Raw genomic sequence first — 18528 nt, 5'->3', positions numbered from 1 at the left:
TATACTTAAAATGACGTGAAAACTTTCAAGCCAAATACTTAACCAGAACAGACCCAAATAGAAAATAACTACAATTAGGAATGATAACATATCGGATTCGGATTGGATATGGCGATTGACCCGATTATTATTTTGTATAAAAATAATTTACTAGTAAAACTTGACTCAAATTATTGACCCGAATTTACCTAACCTGATCTTGACTCGACCCGAAGTTGACTTGATATATGGACTCGAAAATCGACTCTACCCGGAGTTACCCAACTTGAATTGATCCGACCCAAAATGACCCAACCCGAACCTGACCCGACCTAAAAATGTTGACCTTAAACCCAAGTGACCCGACTCGACCTAAATATCAACCCTAATGACCCTTTTAGCGGGGCTACTTCTGCATATATCATTATCCATTTATTAAATCATAATAATTTTGAAAACTAATTGTAGAAAAGTGGAAACTCCATAGTTCCGATCAGGGTTATGACCTTTTGTGTATTCGGAATTTTTGCTCACCCGTGTCACGTCCTCACGTAGCCACGTAGGATATCTTGAACCATTTTTTTTCTTTTTCTTTTTACTCAAGGAGTTCTTTTCGGCGTCGTTCACCACACTATTCATTTTCCCTCCTATCTCATTTCGCACCGGCACCACCAAAACTCCCATCCCCTCGCACACAGCACCGCTGCTGCAACCGCCACACATTCACCGCAAACTTCTGTTAAAGCTACGACTTCCGTGGTAAGCCCTAATATGTAAATCAGCACATTTGGCCGAAGAATATCTTCATTATATTACTCATAAAACTAGGGTTCTTCCTCTTTCTTAAATTTAATTCTGCAATTTGCTCGAATTGCTAAATTTATACCTTAAATTCACTCTTTGTTTTACAAGTTAATGTTTATTCGTGTTATCTTCGTTGATTTTTTTTTCCCTTTTGAAATTTCAATTGTTCAAGCGAATTTTTAGCTTACATGAATTACTTATTTGTATTTATTTGATTGCAAATCATTAAGAATGGGTTTTATTTTTCGAATGTTGATAGGAAAATGAATTATTGTTGCTGACCAGCTCATATCTTGTTATATTTCTTGTATGATTCAGAAATTGCAATTTAGCATATCAGAAGGGTTTATTCAGAGTTTTGGGATCATGGCGAGGTCATTATCTAGTATGTTGTTGAGGAACATGACTAATTTCTCGGCTGCTCGTATGAGCGCCCAAGTAAGGATCTTAATGCCCCTTTCTTTTTGTTTGATTGGTTTACGATATTCCGATAGTGGTTGTTGCACCGATTCCTTGGTAAAAGGATGGAATTTGGGATGATGAATTGAATTATAACAAAGTATAATTGAATTTTTGATCTCTTGTTTGTTAACTGATTGGATTCATAAATCACCTCGCAAATGTTAGCCAATTAGAGCTGTGGTCATGGATTGAGGTTGCCATTTTGCTTTTCCAATAGCACCGTTTTAATGTGCCTTATTGCTTCAATGAAGTTTCAAGAAATAAAAAATGAAGGATTTTTAAAGTACAACTATTCGTTTATTCTAAGTTAAGAAGTTAGGATTTCTTTGTAAAGGGGTGGTTCTTCAACACCAACCATAGAATGTTTGATTTCTCAAGTATTGGATTGTGTCATTAAAGAATAGTCCGACTTTAACTTGGTTTTGTAGTGAGGACTATGTCATTTGGTGATATTAATGAATTTGGAACCAGATTTAGGAACTATAGCTTTGTGCCTTTGTCTAGGGGGTGTACAAAAATGATCCTATTGCAAATGGTAGTTGCACAGTCACCTGTCTGTTTACATATAAAATTTTGAGGTTGGACTCTTGTGTCGTCCCCAAGGTAAACAAATAGACATTTATAATACGTTTAGAAATGCCTTCCCCCTCATCAAGGCAAGGTTAAGCTGGCGAATATTATAGTCTGATTAGATGCATTATCAAAAATGAGAAACATGTTTAGTCTTCTGCTTTTAATTTAAGGGGGGAGCGGGTGTGGGGGGAGTTTATTCAGCTCAAGTTCGGATGTGAGGAGTCTGGGGATTATTCCTGACTGTTCGTTTGTATTAGGTATCTGGGTTGTCATATCAAAATGCAATGAAATACTCAACTACTTCGCCCAACGATCCTGATACACATGAAGATTTCAGACCAACTAGTAAGGTTGAGAGTTCTCTCTCCGTCAAAGATATTGTTGATCAGGTGATTTTTTTTCTTTTCCTGTGATTATTTATACAAATACTTTGTTAAATATGAAGTATGTACTTTTCCTTAGCCAGGAGTTGAATCTTTTAGGTTATAATCCTAGGTTGAATTCATCTTTTTTCTTGTTATCTTCAGGATGTGAAGGAGAATCCAGTTATGATTTATATGAAGGGAAATCCTGAAATGCCTAGATGTGGTTTCAGCTCTCTCGCAGTGAGGGTATTGAAAGAATATCGTAAGTTTTCTACTTTTGGTTGATTATTTGACATTTCTTCACATCTGTTTTGTAATTGTTTTCATGCACCATACCAGATTACCAGTTATGTATCATTTTACAATTTGAGTCCCTTTAAAGTGTTGGTATAACTTATGAACATGATCGCTGGAGCTAATTTTATATGTGGGATGGACCTTGAGAAAAACCTCCCATTTAATGGATTAGGGAGGACAGACCGACAGACTGATAATAAAGCTATCCTGACTAAAGCTCGGTATTGGCTGAGTTTCAGATATCTCATGAAATTCTTGGCTTGCATGAGCGGATGAACCCCTTGTCATCAAGGCAAGGAATATGTTCCGATTGTTCTATTAGCCAAATTTTATTGGGAACTTATTGTAATGTTTTTTATATGTGGATTTCTGTTGTTATCTCTCTTGATATATTTCAGTCTTGTATCACATGTATGATCATATTAAGCTTTTTATGTAAGCCCCTTTTTGGTCTGTACATTTGGAAAATTGAATGATGGCTCTAGAGTCTAGATTCTCTTTCTTATCTAAACTATAGTTTTCCTATTTCTTTATCTTTTGTATTTCTTCATACCTAAATTCTTGTTAAGCTTTTGTTGCTGACATGCATTGATTTGACGCTTCCCTAGCAGTGGTAGCATTGTGCGTAATGTAGTGAGGGCATACCAGCCAAGTGCAAAAGCTCCTCGTCCTATAAATTTAATTATTATACCTTAATTTGGTATCTATTTATGCTGTTGATCTGTCTTTGTCAGAAAATTAGTCTAATATTCAACTATGTAAAAAAAGATTTCATAAAGTTGCATTCTGAAGGTAAAAACATTTTTCCATCTTCCACTGACCCGTTGAATGCTATTAAGAGATGGCTAGTGAGGTTGAAGGGTTTACATATTTCCTGATATTTTTTTCAGTAATAGTGTAGTTATTCCTTTGTAGTGTTCTTCTTTGGTTTGGCTGTTATTTTTCTGTAACATTTTGTATTACCTGGAGACCTGTCTAGCAAGCTGGTTGCCTCATCCTGCTCTTAATGTTTACTGTGCAGGTGTTCCTTTTGGTTCAAGAAATATCTTGGAAGACTTGGAGCTAAAGGATGCTGTCAAATCTTACAGGTGCATTGCCTATTAATTTTATTGTTTGAGTTGCTACTTCTCACAAATTCATCAGGATTCATGATATAGCTTGATTTACTTTTTGAAATGTTCAATGATTTAACTGACATGCTAGCAGTTTTCTGATTCATGCTGTATTGGTTATGCTTGTGGTGGCTCGACTTGCTATGGGTTTACTTTGACACTTTCCTCCTTTCTGAATTCTGAGTTTTAAATTGAGATTTCCAAAAACATTTCTCACTCTATATTGTTAAGATGCAGCTATCCTTTCTTCTTGGTCCTTCAATAGTCTTGGATCAGCTTTTTGTTAGTTGTTGCAATCATTAATCTTAAATTCACTGCATTGTTGTCTCACCTGTAATTGTTGACAAAGTGATTGGTTATTAGGCTAATCATATTAGCTTAAATAGATTGGCTTTTACAACACTTTTATAGCTGGATAAGGATAGTATATGTAATCTCTATCGTTATCCAGTGGACATTGACAGGTGCCCTTGATAATTCCCCTAGGTTTCTCTAAATCTGTTCTGCTGTACTTTATGAGCTACAGGTATGACAAGACTATACCACTGTCACTTGAGACCTCTAATACCATTGATCCTACACTCAGAATACTGTTTGTTTCCTAGTTTCCACATCCCATGGCATATTGGCATGTCCTCACATCACTGTCATTGATATGCTTCCTCCTGTCCCCATCACTCTGCCGTCAAAACACTATTTGTTGAATCTATTCACATGTTTCCTGAGTTACTCAATAACATATAAGGAACACCTTGGGTGAATGGGTCATTTATAATTGCTTAAGCTAACTGTCCTTGATAGCATAAAGTGTTAATGTGGAATGGAGTATGTATGCGTGTATGTGAATTGTGATTTTTTTATCCAGCCTCATTGTCACAGGCTCCAAGCCCATCTTATAAGCGTGCACTTCCACACCCTCAATGTATGCAAATTGTCCTTCCTGGGAAATCTTGCTAGCAGGCAACCTTTTCCACAACATCATTTTCATGGTTGCTATATACCTCCATATTGGACCCTCAATGCAAACCAGGTCTCATCATTTGCATGTGCTCAGCGTCACTTTCACCTCTGGGCATGTTGGAACTCTGACATTGCCTCATGTTGGTCAGCTATTTTCTCATGTTATAGGTCCTCACCATCCCCCCCTCCCCCCCCCCCCCCCCTCTCTTCTCCTCTCTGCTGGCCTGCCCCAGACCCCCAGAGAGGCAGAGACAAGTCAGACAACCCTTTTTGCTCTGATGCAGTCATCCAACCCAAATTTCTTTTTGGTAACAATCTGTGACACACTGATGGTCACTCTAACAACTCGACCAAGATAGAGAGTGTGGGTGGATGGAAAGTTCCTCTTTCAAAGTTGGTTGGGAAATATCTCTTATGAAGTTGGCAAGGTAATTGGGATTCAGTCATTAGCTTATATAGATTTTTCTGGTGGATGAAATGTTTCTACACCAGCTCACTTTTAACCTATTTTTGGGATATCTCTTTAGCAAAAATGCTTTGATAATTGTCGAAATGCAGGGTACCAGATGTTCCTGTGCTTCATAGGTAAAAACCAGCTCCCCTCCTCCCCATGTGGGCATAAGTCATGAGCATGAGTGTTAGAGTTACACAACTTATCTCGTTGTACGAGTGTAGCGATAAAAATTGGGGTGTGACATTTGGTGAAATGTTGTACAATTAGCAATGTTGGCCTTAATGGTACTCATGGATACTTGCATGTAGGCAAGCATAATGCAACCTAAGATCATCTACAATGATGGTTGTGGTGTATCAAGGCTTTTGGGGGGCAAACAAGTACCTTTTCAGATCGTCTTCTGAAACAATATTGTTTTACTAGGTTTCTCCTTTTGGTGGTGTTGCTTTGTTTTTGAGCTCATTGTCTTATTATGCTTTCTTTTACTTAGTTTGTCATTGCTTCATCTATTGTTATTTTGCATTTGGGGCCATTATTCTTAACTCTTAAGCAGGAGGTTGTCAACCATCATACTATCACCGAGACTTTTCACATTAGAAAATCCGCATTGTATATTATTCACATTAAATAGTTGTTTCAAATATTAATATATCTGTATGATGAACCTTTGCTCTTCTCTGCAGCCACTGGCCTACTTTTCCGCAGATATTTATCAAGGGAGAATTCATTGGAGGATCAGATATCATTCTTAACATGCACCAGGTAAATTCTCGTCGCATCATCAAGCCTACTAATGCTAATAAGTTGAGTTGTGATTTGACACTCTCTTCCTCTGCAGACTGGTGAATTGGAGCAAAAGCTGAAAGAAATAGTTCCTAACAAGAAGAAAGCGGAATGATTGTGTTGCTTCTTGATTCAATCTCAGTTATGAGAAGAGAGATTATTTCTCTCTTTAGGTGACGTTGAGTGTGTAATTTTTTTCATTTTGCACCAAAAGATGAGTGGATGTATCATTCAGTGTGACCTAGATAGAAATATTTTGCAAATAATAATCAATAATTTTCCATAATAATGGGAAGCAAGTGAATTTTTGGTATCTCAAATTTTTTACTTTTTAAACAAAGGTATCTCAACTTTCTTGATTCATCTGGAGGATGAGCACTCTTGTTTTTCATATTGAACCATTTCTCATTTGCAGAGAAACATTTGAAAAAAAAAGGGGGGTAAGATGGTAAAAAAATGTTTTCCAAAATTGGAATAAATTAGAGTTGGGTTTAAATAAATGGGAAAGTGAGCAGGTAAAAATAGAGCCATCAATGAAATTGTATCTATAAACTTCACACAATTCTCTAGCCTTTTGTTTTCTTACTCCATATTTAAGGTTTAAGTAGACGAATGGATTTAGGTTTACTCCCGATGACACTTGAAGATGTATCACTACTCCTTATTTTCATGTGTCAGGGCAGTGAAGAGAATAAAACTTCTTCATTGCATTACCTTTAGTGCTGAGGTAAGCTCTTTTTTCCCACCTTGTGAGCATATTAAAAAAAATAAAAATGCAGTAGAGATATATAAACAATCATTGAAAGAAACGTGTTTTTGATACAAAAGGAGTTGATATAGAGATTTTTAGTAAAAACTTTTTAAGTTAGTGACAATCAAGGATAACGTAGGCCTATTTACTTGTTGCATTTAGTCAATAGTTCTTGCGGATCATTCTAAAATCTTATGGAGTATATATATCTTATAATCCAGAGTTTACTAGACTCAACAAATATTATTGTGCTCCCAAATCTCAAACCCAAAATCCTTAGGGGGTGTTTGACAAGTGGGAATTGAGAATTTTAATCCCAATTGAAAAAAAAGCCTTGTTTGTTTGGTGGAAATGGGAATAAAAAAGAGTTTGGGAATGAGATTATTTAGGGGTGAATTCACACCATTTTATTACCTAGGGAGGGTAGGTAATAAATGGATGAGAATGAGAATAGGGGGAAAATGACATTTTTGCCATTAATGGAAAGAATGAAATAATAAATTAATAAGGGTATTTTGGTAAAATTATTATTTATTCCCTATACATTCTTACTCACCATCCAAACAAAGTATTGACATATTTTCATGTATTCCCATCAATTAATTCTCAATCTCATTCTCACCTTTTAATTTCCAAACTCCCATTCTCACCTTTTAATTTCCAAACTCCCATTCCCACAATCCAACGGCCCGTTAGTTAAACTAGAACAATTCCCTCACCATGTAATCTAATGAGTTGTTGGCTTGTTGCCTTATTGGTAATTAATTAATTAATTTTTCATTTCATTACAAATAAATCAATGCTCAAATCACTTCTTATTTCATTTGGATGATTGAACCAACCAACCAACCCACAAAAGGCCAAACACAAAGAAAGATTATCCGCGAAACGAAACCTATAAATACTGTTACATGGCGCGAATTCCATTTTTCAAATACTCATTTCTCTCTGAGAGCTTTGAGAGAAAGAGCGAAAGACAGAGAAAAACTGTAAATTCTCGAAGTTTCTGGATTTGTCGTCCGCCATTGTTACAGAAATTTGAGGTCGTCATAACCTAATTGTGGCCTAAAGCTTCAATCAAACGATATTTTGACACTACAAAATGCAGAAATTAGGGTTTTTCGGCATGAAAGGCTTAGATCAATTCAAATCCTTAACAGGATCTGCTTCAGGAACTGCGAAAACCTTATCAATTTCTTCACGTTCAACTTCCGATTCAATTACTTCAGGAGGTTTCGCGAGCTTGAAGCTCACTGCTGGTTTGTCATCTAATTTTCAGTCTTAATTTCAGAAATTCGCCGATTTTTGATGTTGTATTCAATCTAATAATGATGATTTTTAGAGAAATTGGTGAAGGAACAAGCGTCCGTGAGAACCGACCTAGATTTAGCGGTAATTATTCTCTCGATTTTACGATTAGTTCAATTCTGAAGTTGTGATTAGTGAAATGCTGAAGAATTTGTTTCAACCTTGATTTTTGATCAATTTTGTAGAATTCGAAGTTGAAGAAATCTCTTGAGCATATTCATGTGCTGGAAGAGAAGCTACAGGCAGCTTGTAATGAGAATGCGAAGCTGAAAGTGAAGCAGAAAGAAGATGAGAAGCTATGGCAAGGTCTCGAATCAAAGTTCTCTTCGACGAAAACGTTATGTGATCAACTCACTGAGACGTTGCAGCTCTTGGCCTGTCAAGTTCAGGATGGTAAGAATACCTTCGTTTTCGACTGTTTCGCAACTTGTGTTTCGATTCTGTTCCAAGTTCTTAATAGAATTGTGCTTGTTTGAACAGCGGAGAAGGATAAGCAGTTAATTGGAGAAAAATTAACTGTGAATTCGGCTGCATTGGATACATTGAATGATCAAATGAAGAGTTTATCTCTTAAGTTGGATTCAGCAGAGGAAAACATAAGAGAACGTAAGCTTCTGAACCTGTTAGAATTAACATTATGTTTATGATAATGATTGTTTTTGTGTAATGTCAATTTGTTTGAATTTTGTACTCAGGTGACCAGGCATTTAAGGAACTAAAAGAGCAGAAAGAGGAACAAGAGGTGCTTTATGAAGATGAACGATCCAAAACTACCAAGCTTATGGAGGAAAAAGGTAGTAAAAAACTATACAATATTTATATGATCCTCCCATATTTCCAATGTTTGAGTAAATATGAATGGTTGTATAACATTGTAGAATTGATTTTATGTGGATTTTGTATTGTCACTTAATCTAAGCTATAAGCTTGTTTTGTCAATTTAAACTGGGATTTTATTGCAAGTACCTTATCAATAGTTTACAGAACTGATTATTTGTTATCAACAGATTCACATTCATAACTCAAACAAGTTCAGTCCATGAATTTCTAATATTGTTTACTTGTTTTACTTTATCTTTTAATGCATTGCAATAGTCTATGATTGTTACGTGTGGATTGTGGTCTTGAGGAAATCTTTACCATTCCTGAATGGTATAAACACTTGAGATTCAGTGAACTGTTTCAAAATGAGATATTGCTTACTGAGGATTTACATGCACTGTATTGCATGCAGATTCTTTGATAAAATGCCTTGAATCTGACCTTACCACAAGCAGACTGACTGGTGAAAATTTGAAGTCAAAATTTGATGATGTGAGAATAGAACTGAAATCGAAAGAAGAGGATCTTACTCGGATGAGAATTACTCTTGAAAACTTGGAGAGGGAGAAAGTTGGTCTTCAATCCAACAATGATGAGTTTGCCAAAAGATTAGCAACATCAGTGCAGGAGACTCAAAATCTTAAGGATGTGGTTAATGCTTTCGCTTCAAAACTGATTGAATTGGATGAGCACAGTGTGGCTGTTTCCGAGAAGATTTCTCAGCTCTTCTCTGTGTATGATAAAGCTTCTAAGTTGGCTGAACAGGAGAAGGATCTCACTGCCAAGCGTGCTCAAGGGCAGTATGGTCTTCTGCATCATCAGCACATGCAGTTAAAATCAGAAATGGATGAACTTCAATCAGTTAATCAGGGATTGAGGGATAAGGTAGATGAGCTTCAGAGCGCACAAGAATCTGCAATGGTGCAGCATGCTGAAGAGTGTCGATTATCAGAAGAGAGGATACGAACGTTAGAGTCTGAAGTAGAGGCTCTTCTTTCTAAGAAAACTGAAGCAGAAAAGTTAGTTGCAGACTTAGAGAAGCAAGTTCGCAATCTTTCTGAGAGCTTAGGGTCATCTCAGAATGAAAAGGTCTTTTAGCTAATAACGATGATCTATGTTTTACTCTAGCATCATAAGTCATAATCTCAATGACCATTTGTAAATCTGCAGAAAGATTTGTTGATAAAATTGTCAGAGCTAGAGTTGGAAAAGAAGGAGAACATGGAGAAGCTACAGGAAGATATACATAAAAAGGAGGATGAAATTGATGGTTTTCAGAAGGAGATTTTGAAGATCAATCAGGAGGTGAAATCTTTAGAGGAGCAAGTGAACAAGCTTTCTTCTACTCTGGAGGAAAAGGAACAGCTAATCTTGCAATACATGGACAAAGAGAAGGAACTGAACAACCAAAAAGCAGAGGTTTCTGAAACTGTCTTGTTAATTATTATTTTGGATGGAATAACTATGAACCCTGGGATGTGCATGTAAATCGCATAAGGATTTTCACAGATTCAGGGGCAGTTAGTAGCTGCAGAAGGCAAGCTTGGAGAAGCTAAGAAGCAATATGATGCTATGCTTGAGTCTAAACAGTCGGAGCTGTCAAGGCATTTAAAGGAGATCTCTCAGAGGAATGATCAGGTAGTATCTTCTTTCCCTGGATATTACAAGATACATATTATTTCATCAGAAATTTTTGTGGCATTTTCTGTTGACAAAATTGGCATTGGCTACCGTCATACAGGCAATAAATGACATCAGGAAGAAGTATGAGGTTGAAAAGCAAGAAATCATTAATCATGAGAAAGAGAAGGTTGGCAATTGTCAATATTCATCATGGTTATTTTCGAGAATAATTGAGGAATTGTTACATTATTTTGTTTCAATATCTAGAAGATAGAATAGATCTAGAGAATGATGTTGCTTGTTTATTACTTTAGGCAGACAAGACTGTTGCAGAGATGGAAAGGTCTTGTGAGCAAAGACTTGACAAGTGCAATGAAGAATCAAGGCAGAATTTAGCTCGCATCCAAGAAGAGCATACCGCTTTGGTATGTGCTAAAATTATAAACCAATTCATAGTTGAACCAATATAGTAATGATTAAATGATTCTCCTGTCTTGTCAAAATGCAATTGAATATCTGCTTTCGGACAAGATGCTGTAATTTTTTTTTTCTTTTCATTTGCTTGGTTATGGATGCAATTTATGTCTGCTTATTGCAAACGCATACAATTCATTCACAACTAAGCTGGCTAAATCACTGATGCGTTAAATTTTGAAATTGGATAAAGATAGACTAAATCAAACAATTCATGAAACATGCCCTTATTTAATATTGATTGTGTGTAGTAGTATGCCAATTTCCAATTGGTTGTCTTTCCATTCAAAGGTCAATCAGGAACAGCAGCTTTAATAAATTAGTCCTAGAAAGGCCTCTTTGTTATTGTGTAGATAGGGCCATAGGGCTGCGTACATCTGACCCTAATCTTTATCTGAGGTAGGTAGGAGTTGTGTTAGAATCATTAGGATGATGGATGTGGTACAGAAACACTAAATGTCAGTAATAGATTATCTTGACTAGTGATTTGATGTTAGAACATTTTGTTCTTAACTACCTGGACTTGCTTAACAGCATAAGTTGCACTTTAGAAAGACACATTTGGCAAGCATCTCTGTATCTTCTTAAAGGGGCAGGTTATTCTAGTCTGGATGTGATTAAATGAATGTCCGCTCATTCAATATCATATTCCTGACTAAGCTTTATTTTGTCATGTTCTTAGATTGATCGCATGAAGAAGGAGCATGAAAGAAAAGAATCCAATCTCAAATCTGAGCACCTTGAAGAAATGAAAAATATCCAACTACATGCTGAGAACGAACTCAGAGAGGTTGTGAAACTTCACATTTAGGCATTTGAGCATTCAAGTTCTTATTGACGTATCAATTTCTCTTTCTAACCAGTTTGAAATTTCCAGAAAACAATGACACTCAGGAATGAGCATGAATCCCAGATTAGAGCCTTAAGATTGCAGCATGAGGATGAATGTAAACAGTTTCAGCAGGAGCTGGATCTTCAGAAATCTAAAGTGTGTGTCAATACTTCACATTCAGCAGATAGGTTTATTCTGATAAAATTGACTGGGATCTCATCATATTACAGGAAGAAAGGCAAAGGGCTTTGTTGCAGCTACAGTGGAAAGTGATGAGCGACATACCCCAAGAGGATCAAGAAGCGAACTCAAAGAAGGTTTGATGTTGATATCTCTCTACTCACTCTCCTAGTTTCTCCCATCCCCTCTCTCTCCATGGATGAGTATAATATGTATGGTCCAGAAACTTGCAAGTATCTATTTGACTTCCATTTTGTTATAACTTATAAGCACATCTCTATGATGAATATCGCAAATGTGAATGCCTTATAATAAATTACTTATATTTTGGATAGAAAGTGGTTGAATCACAATCTCTGTTTCCTTCCTTTAGGAATACTCTGTTTCATCAATCAGGAGGAGAGATCCAGATGGCACTAAAAGACGCATGCCTCCTCCAGTGAGTGAGCTAAGAGTCGTGAAAAAGCTTCTCCTCCATAAATTAAATCATGGATCTATGCCATTTTTGTCATTACATTGACAATGTTTGCATTTAGGAATCACGTTACGAAGCTACTGTGCAATCTCCAGTCCAATCTCCAGTATCAACCTTACTTAGGAAAGTAGGGAAAGAAAATGCAGGAAATGTGATGAATATGTCAAAGCATGGAAGGAAGGTGAGTTGTTTAAAGTTCCCCCAAACTTTGTTGCTTGACTGTTCAATTGGAGATCATTTCCATAAATGAAGTTTTTATTCGATGTTTATCTGACAAAAGGAAGCTATATTAGTTGGCCTACTGTGTATAGAGTGTTTATTTCTGACAGTAACCTATTGTGTATAGAGTGTTTATTTTGAGTTAGTTCTGACAGTACATGTTGCTTTATATATATGTCTTCTTGGATGTTAACTGAGTAAAATCACAGGTAAGCAACCGCGAATTCGAAGAGGAAACAACCAGTGGAGGAGGCATCACCAAACGAAGGAAAACTAGGAGTACTGCTATGCTTGCGGTATACCCTTAAGAGAATTATTCTATAGAAATGGGTGAACTTAGGAGTTAAGAAAATGTGACTACTGAAAAATCTGAAACTTTTATTCCTGTTTTTTCTTAGGATCCAAGAAAACATAAGAAGGTTGCTACTCCTAAAGTCAATACTCCTAAAAGCTCTATCAAGGTAATGAAAGCTATCATTTTCATTTGTTCTGGTTGTTTCTGTAGTCTGTGCCATATGCGCTGAGTATTTAATCGGAATAAATAGAGATGAGTTCTGTTTTCTTACTGGGGCTCATAGAATTGTCCTATAGGCTGTTGATTGCTATTCTACTCGTGGTTTGGATTGTTAGTTTCTACTTGTGGTTTGGATTTTTAGTTTAATTGTTTTGGTTCCTGCTTTTGTAAGTCACCAATTAATTACAGGACAAAAAATAATTGATGGCATAATCTCTTAATGCAGGGAGTTAGGGCAGTGGGTTACTCTCAGCCTACCAATATCGGTGAATTGTTTTCTGAAGGGTCTCTGAATCCATACGCTGATGGAGATGATCCTTATGCATTCGATTAAAGGTAGACAATTATATCCTTATGTCTTTCTACATAAAATCATGCTATTTAATTCTTTTTACTCTGGCTTAGTAGCTATAATCTAGAATTCTCTTGGGCGAGTTCTCATTATGCATCAAAGAAAAATATGAAAAACTTCCATCTGAGGGTTTTTATATTGTCCACAGGAAATTTGATTGCAATATTAAACAACTAGGCATCATGTGGTGTATTGACTGCAACTTACTGCTGCATCTTTTTTACTGAACCAGTTTTGCACAATTTTTGCAGATGACAGCAGAGAGTTCCTTTCTTGTACAGGCTGACAGATGTACATTGATTCAACTGGTTGTAGAGTGCCAGACCGATTTACCCAATGCAGATACGCAATATACTGGTGTGCAGCTTTTAACTTCAGGATCAAGTGTAAGGTTTCTTTTGCATAGTACAGGTCGTATAGAGAATTTAGAACAATGTCGAAATATAATGTCCATGTTTGTAAAAAAATATTGGCTAGATGTCATGGACATTAGTGTCCTATCAAATTTTGAAACTCATTGTTCCACCTGCTTCTTTTTACAATCAGCTAAGGCTGTCTTAAAGACTTGTTAATTCTTTGTCGTGGATCATTTTTGTGCTTGAGCTTTAAGTGAGCATTCAATTCTGCCAATGCCCGATATTATAAACTGCAACTAATTTAGGAACCCAAAAGCTGGTGCACTGGTAACTGCAACTTTTTCGTCTGTTTATTCATAGTTGTTTTGTCTTAGATTTGACCCTCCAAGCACATCCCCATCACAAACAGATATATCCGGTTAATAGTATTTTAGAAATTAGTCATGTATTCACGTACATCCTGTTATAAAAAAAATTCTTATTCATAAATGTATTTGTCTAAAATCGTACATCGCATGGATGCTAACTAGTTATTCAACATATGTATAAGCCTTGTCACTCATGTGAATGTTGATCTAGAATAGATACTCGTAAAATATGTCAGAAATTGAAGTTCTGAGCTCAAACAATCATCAATGGGCATGGCAGAATCAAGTTAATTTCACCATTGAAGCTTAGCAAAAACCAGAGAGAAAATCTAGAGATAGAAAGTGTTTGAGAGAAGTAATTTGTGTATATTTAGATTAAAGAGTAAACGATTACAGCTGAGTATTTATACAAGTAAATAGCATTAATTACTTCAACTAATTAGTTATAACAAACTGATGAGCTGGCAAAGTTTGTTCTAATGGAATTTCCTTTTACTCTATTGATGTGGCTGGCTGTTCTCAACAAAATATAATGAGGGAGCCCCAAATTATCATCAAGATAATAAAAAATTATTTATTTAGTGACATTTTCAAATAAATCAACAAATATCCCAGTCAACATCACAATTTTGTAAATAAATTAATATGTGTGAGATTCGCATTTTATTAAAAATTGTTGATTTATTTACAAAAAATAAAAAATGTCATAAACACTTTTTTTTTGTTTATTATCATGAAGATGAACTCGTATTTTCTCAAATATAATCGTGGAGTTTTATTTTGCTATCAATGTAAAATTTACGTTACGGTATTAAAAGAACGGATGAAATAGATTTAGGACATTAGATAACATAAATATTACTCCGATAAGATGTACGAATTACTTAATCCCCAAGCTTTAGGTCGGTAATTTGCACTAACTTACCGTATTACCGCGTCTTATATCACTCCTTCCAAAATGTATATAATCCCTTTCTCCCTACTCTTTTTTTTCTCTTTCTCTGAAACTTTCTTATTCACGAATAACTCCTGTTCATTCTTCAAATTCTTTCGAATCCTTCAAATTATTCACTACATTCTCAATTTCCCAGAAAACCAAGAATTATTCTGCTTTCTTATCTTGCAAACAAATTCCCTTTTCTTCTCAAACCAAATTTTTTTCTCTCCCAATGGCGATTCCTCCGGGTATTTTTTTGAAAAATTATTGAATTTTTTCTACTGTTTGATTTCTTTTGTTTAGGTTAGGTTCGATTATATAATATTTTTTCTAATTTAATAATTCGTGATAAAATGTTTATAATTCCTGATTATTATGGATTTTGATTATTTTGAATTGGTGCTGTTTTTGAATTGATAGTAGTAATTAAATTGAAGATATAATGGAATCGAGTGATTTTATTTTCGATTAAATTATGTATTAAATTTGAGGAAATATTTGCAGGGGCGTTTAAGTCTAGGGAAGATCATAGGAAGCAGTTAGAATTAGAGGAAGCTCGAAAAGCTGGACTTGTGCCAGCAGAAGTTGATGAAGATGGAAAAGAAATTAATCCTCATATTCCACACTATATGTCTTCTGCCCCTTGGTATCTCAATTCAAATAAACCGGTATGTTTTATTTGTTTGTTTTTTTTTTTTTTTTTTTTTTTTTTTGAATTCATTGGCAGTGTTGTGCAAGATTTAAGAACTAACATTGGTTGTTTTTCAGAGTTTGAAGCATCAAAAGAAGTGGAAATCGGAGCTGAATCCCTCCAAGGCGTGGTATCGAAGAGGTGAAAAGGGTTTCCAGGCTGACAAGTTACTCGATATTGATGAAACACTTAATATAAGTTAAAAGTTCAGAAGTTTGTTTTGGAACTTGGCATTAAGTAAGTAGAACCTGTTAATACCATTTGTGTGTGTACGCGCGCTTGTGTGCTCGTATTTGCCCTATGATGTGTACCTTGAACCTTAGGAAATTCTAATATTTGTTTCAAAATTTAATAAGCTAAAATTCAAATGTTTCTTTTTATTTGGAACTTGACACTATTAGTTGAGGATGATTAAGTGTAAGTGAGGAATTAAATGGATTCTTTAATGTTTTATACAATCTCTGTGAACTACTTAGGTTTTTCTCATAGTTTTTGATAACCATCTCAAATCGTCCTGAGGGTAGAGTGTTTGTTAGAATTTTTTGAGAAAATTATGCACATTTAGAGGCCATGGCTTTATTCAACATGCTTTCCAAATTATGGGATGAGTACACTTACAATTTCTTGGAGCCCTTAAAAGTTCCTTTCATATATGCTCACTGTATTTCTTAGATGAAGAGCTTTTTCTTGTGTAATTATCTTCATTGTTGTCTTAAACATTGAACATGTGATTAAAGTTTATTGTGTTTTCTGTAGTTGTGGCGCTAAGACCCATGATGCAAAGTCTTGCACGGACAGACCTCAAAGAGTTGGAGCAAAGTGGACAGGGAAGAACATTGCACCTGATGAAATAATAGAGGAAATTAAGCTGGATTACGATGGGAAACATGACAGATATAATGGTTTTGATTCTGCAAGTTATGTCTATGTTGTTCATAAATTTGAGCTAATGGAGGAAGCAATAGATAAACACAAGAAGGAACAACAGTTGAAAAAGCTCGAGGAGAAAAGTAACACCTGTGAAGAAGGTGAGGGCAAGGAAGATGCTTTGAAGGTTGATGAGAGTAAACAAATGGATTTTGCAAAGGTTGAAAAACGTGTACGTACAACTGGTGGAGGAAGTACTGGAACTGTAAGAAACTTGCGTATCCGAGAAGATACAGCCAAATACTTACTGAACCTTGATGTTGATTCGGCCTACTATGATCCTAAAACCCGGTCCATGCGTGAGGATCCTCTTCCTGATGCTGATCCAAATGAGAAGTTTTATGCTGGTGATAATCAAAGTCGACTCAGTGGTCAAGCTTTGGAGTTGAAGCAGCTCAATTTACATGCTTTTGAGGCATTTGATAAGGGACAGGATGTGCATATGCAAGCAGCTCCTACACAAGTCGAGTTGCTTCACAAGAACTTTAAGGTCAATAAAGAGAAGTTGAAAACTCAGGTGAAGGATACCATAATGAAGAAGTATGGCAATGCTGCAGCAGAAGAGGAGATGCCACGGGAACTTCTACTTGGCCAAAGTGATAGACAAGTTGAATATGATCGCTCTGGCCGGATAATCAAGGGGCAGGAGATGGCTGTCCCCAAGAGTAAATATGAAGAAGACGTCGTGTACACTAATAATCACACAGCTGTTTGGGGGTCATGGTGGAGTGATTTCCAATGGGGCTACAAATGCTGCAAGCAGGCAATTCGAAACAGCTATTGTACAGGTGCTGCCGGGATTGAGGCTGCAGAAGCAATGGGAGAGCTGATGAAAGCTAACATTGCTCTCAAAGAGACTTCAGAAGAAAAGCCGGAATTGACTGAGGAGAAAAGGCTGCCTACTTGGTGTTCAGAAAGGAAACGGAAGTATAACATGACATATGATTACGACGTGACACCAGAAGAGATCGAAGCTTTCAGAATGAAGAAGATCCACCATGATGATCCTATGAAGGATTACCTGTAAATCTATTCTGTTATAGTCCTTATATACATAACATTTGTATCAGTAGAATTAAGATCTTACTATATTATTTTTTGCTGTAGTTTATTAAGATCTTACTAGTATTATTTTTTTTCTAGTAAGAATGAGGGCATGGTGCTGAACTGCTGCTCCATGATTTCGGACTGTATTTTTGGACTTTCCTTTTAACATAAGCATAATGTGATTGTGTTTAAGCGAAAGAAACGAGAGAGAATAAATGGAAAACCTAATACAAAACGAGACCAATACCATATAATTGCAAGAAATTTGTTTGATTACTTGACATTAAGAATATTTGAACTACTAGAATTTATTACAGTTGAAAACAAGCATTCATTTCAACATAATCAAATTGATCGAAAAAATCAATTGATTTTTTCTTCTTCAATTGAAGAAAGACATAAAAGAGAAATTAAACTCCAACACTGATGCTCAATGCATCTTGAAATCGAAGGCACGCAAGACGAAGAAAGTGAGCAAAGAGAACAGCAAGACGATCTGAACCGTAAACTCCAGAAGATTACAGAAGTTGAATTTCTTCCTCTTGAAACGCTCTTGAACAACCTCCATCTTCAATTGTTCGATCGTTTGCTTCATCATCTCCTTTTCCTAAATCAATCGTATTCAATTTTTTGTTTGAGATACTCTGTTTTAGAGAGAGAAAGTAGAGAGAGAAGGAGATGAAGAAGAAGAAGAAACCTGGTGTTGGATGCGATTGCCGAGTGAGGAGAGCAGAATAGCAGCTTTAGCGCAGCGAATGGCGTTGTGAGAGGTTGAATTGGTTCCGCCATCTTCCTTCTCCATTGATGTTATTTTCTCTCTCCTCTTCTCTGTTTACAGTTTGAAAAAGTAAATGACCGCCAAA

At 35.9% G+C, this 18528-nt stretch overlaps 3 protein-coding genes across 3 annotated transcripts; all 3 read left to right on the top strand.

Moving 5' to 3' along the window:
* The first annotated feature begins 582 nt into the window (after positions 1-582).
* LOC145638161 (monothiol glutaredoxin-S15, mitochondrial-like) lies at positions 583-6115 on the top strand. The gene is made up of 7 exons (XM_081689123.1): positions 583-738; positions 1102-1221; positions 2076-2207; positions 2346-2445; positions 3502-3568; positions 5690-5768; positions 5845-6115. The coding sequence occupies exons 2-7, from the start codon at positions 1150-1152 to the stop codon at positions 5902-5904; spliced, it is 510 nt and encodes a 169-aa protein (XP_081545249.1). The 5' UTR covers positions 583-738; positions 1102-1149; the 3' UTR covers positions 5905-6115.
* Positions 6116-7531: 1416 nt separating this feature from the next.
* On the top strand, positions 7532-13857 carry LOC145638160 (synaptonemal complex protein 1-like). Its single transcript, XM_081689122.1, has 19 exons — positions 7532-7799; positions 7883-7932; positions 8034-8241; positions 8329-8454; positions 8544-8642; positions 9083-9759; positions 9841-10101; positions 10192-10308; positions 10412-10480; positions 10608-10718; positions 11450-11557; positions 11645-11755; positions 11830-11916; positions 12153-12218; positions 12316-12435; positions 12683-12769; positions 12872-12934; positions 13214-13323; positions 13591-13857. Exons 1-18 carry the CDS (start codon positions 7643-7645, stop codon positions 13319-13321), a joined length of 2625 nt encoding a protein of 874 aa, XP_081545248.1. The 5' UTR covers positions 7532-7642; the 3' UTR covers positions 13322-13323; positions 13591-13857.
* Positions 13591-17653, top strand: LOC145640555 (pre-mRNA-splicing factor SLU7-like). The gene is made up of 4 exons (XM_081691809.1): positions 13591-13750; positions 15505-15668; positions 15769-15857; positions 16448-17653. Exons 1-4 carry the CDS (start codon positions 13591-13593, stop codon positions 17643-17645), a joined length of 1611 nt encoding a protein of 536 aa, XP_081547935.1. The 3' UTR covers positions 17646-17653.
* Positions 17654-18528: the final 875 nt, after the last annotated feature.

The sequence above is a fragment of the Chenopodium album genome, chromosome 7, assembly GCF_948465745.1.
Source record: "Chenopodium album chromosome 7, dcCheAlbu1.1, whole genome shotgun sequence".
In the NCBI taxonomy this organism is placed as follows: domain Eukaryota; kingdom Viridiplantae; phylum Streptophyta; class Magnoliopsida; order Caryophyllales; family Amaranthaceae; genus Chenopodium; species Chenopodium album.
The sequence above is the reverse complement of the archived record's forward strand: the minus strand, read 5'-3'. Positions and strand labels throughout refer to the sequence as shown.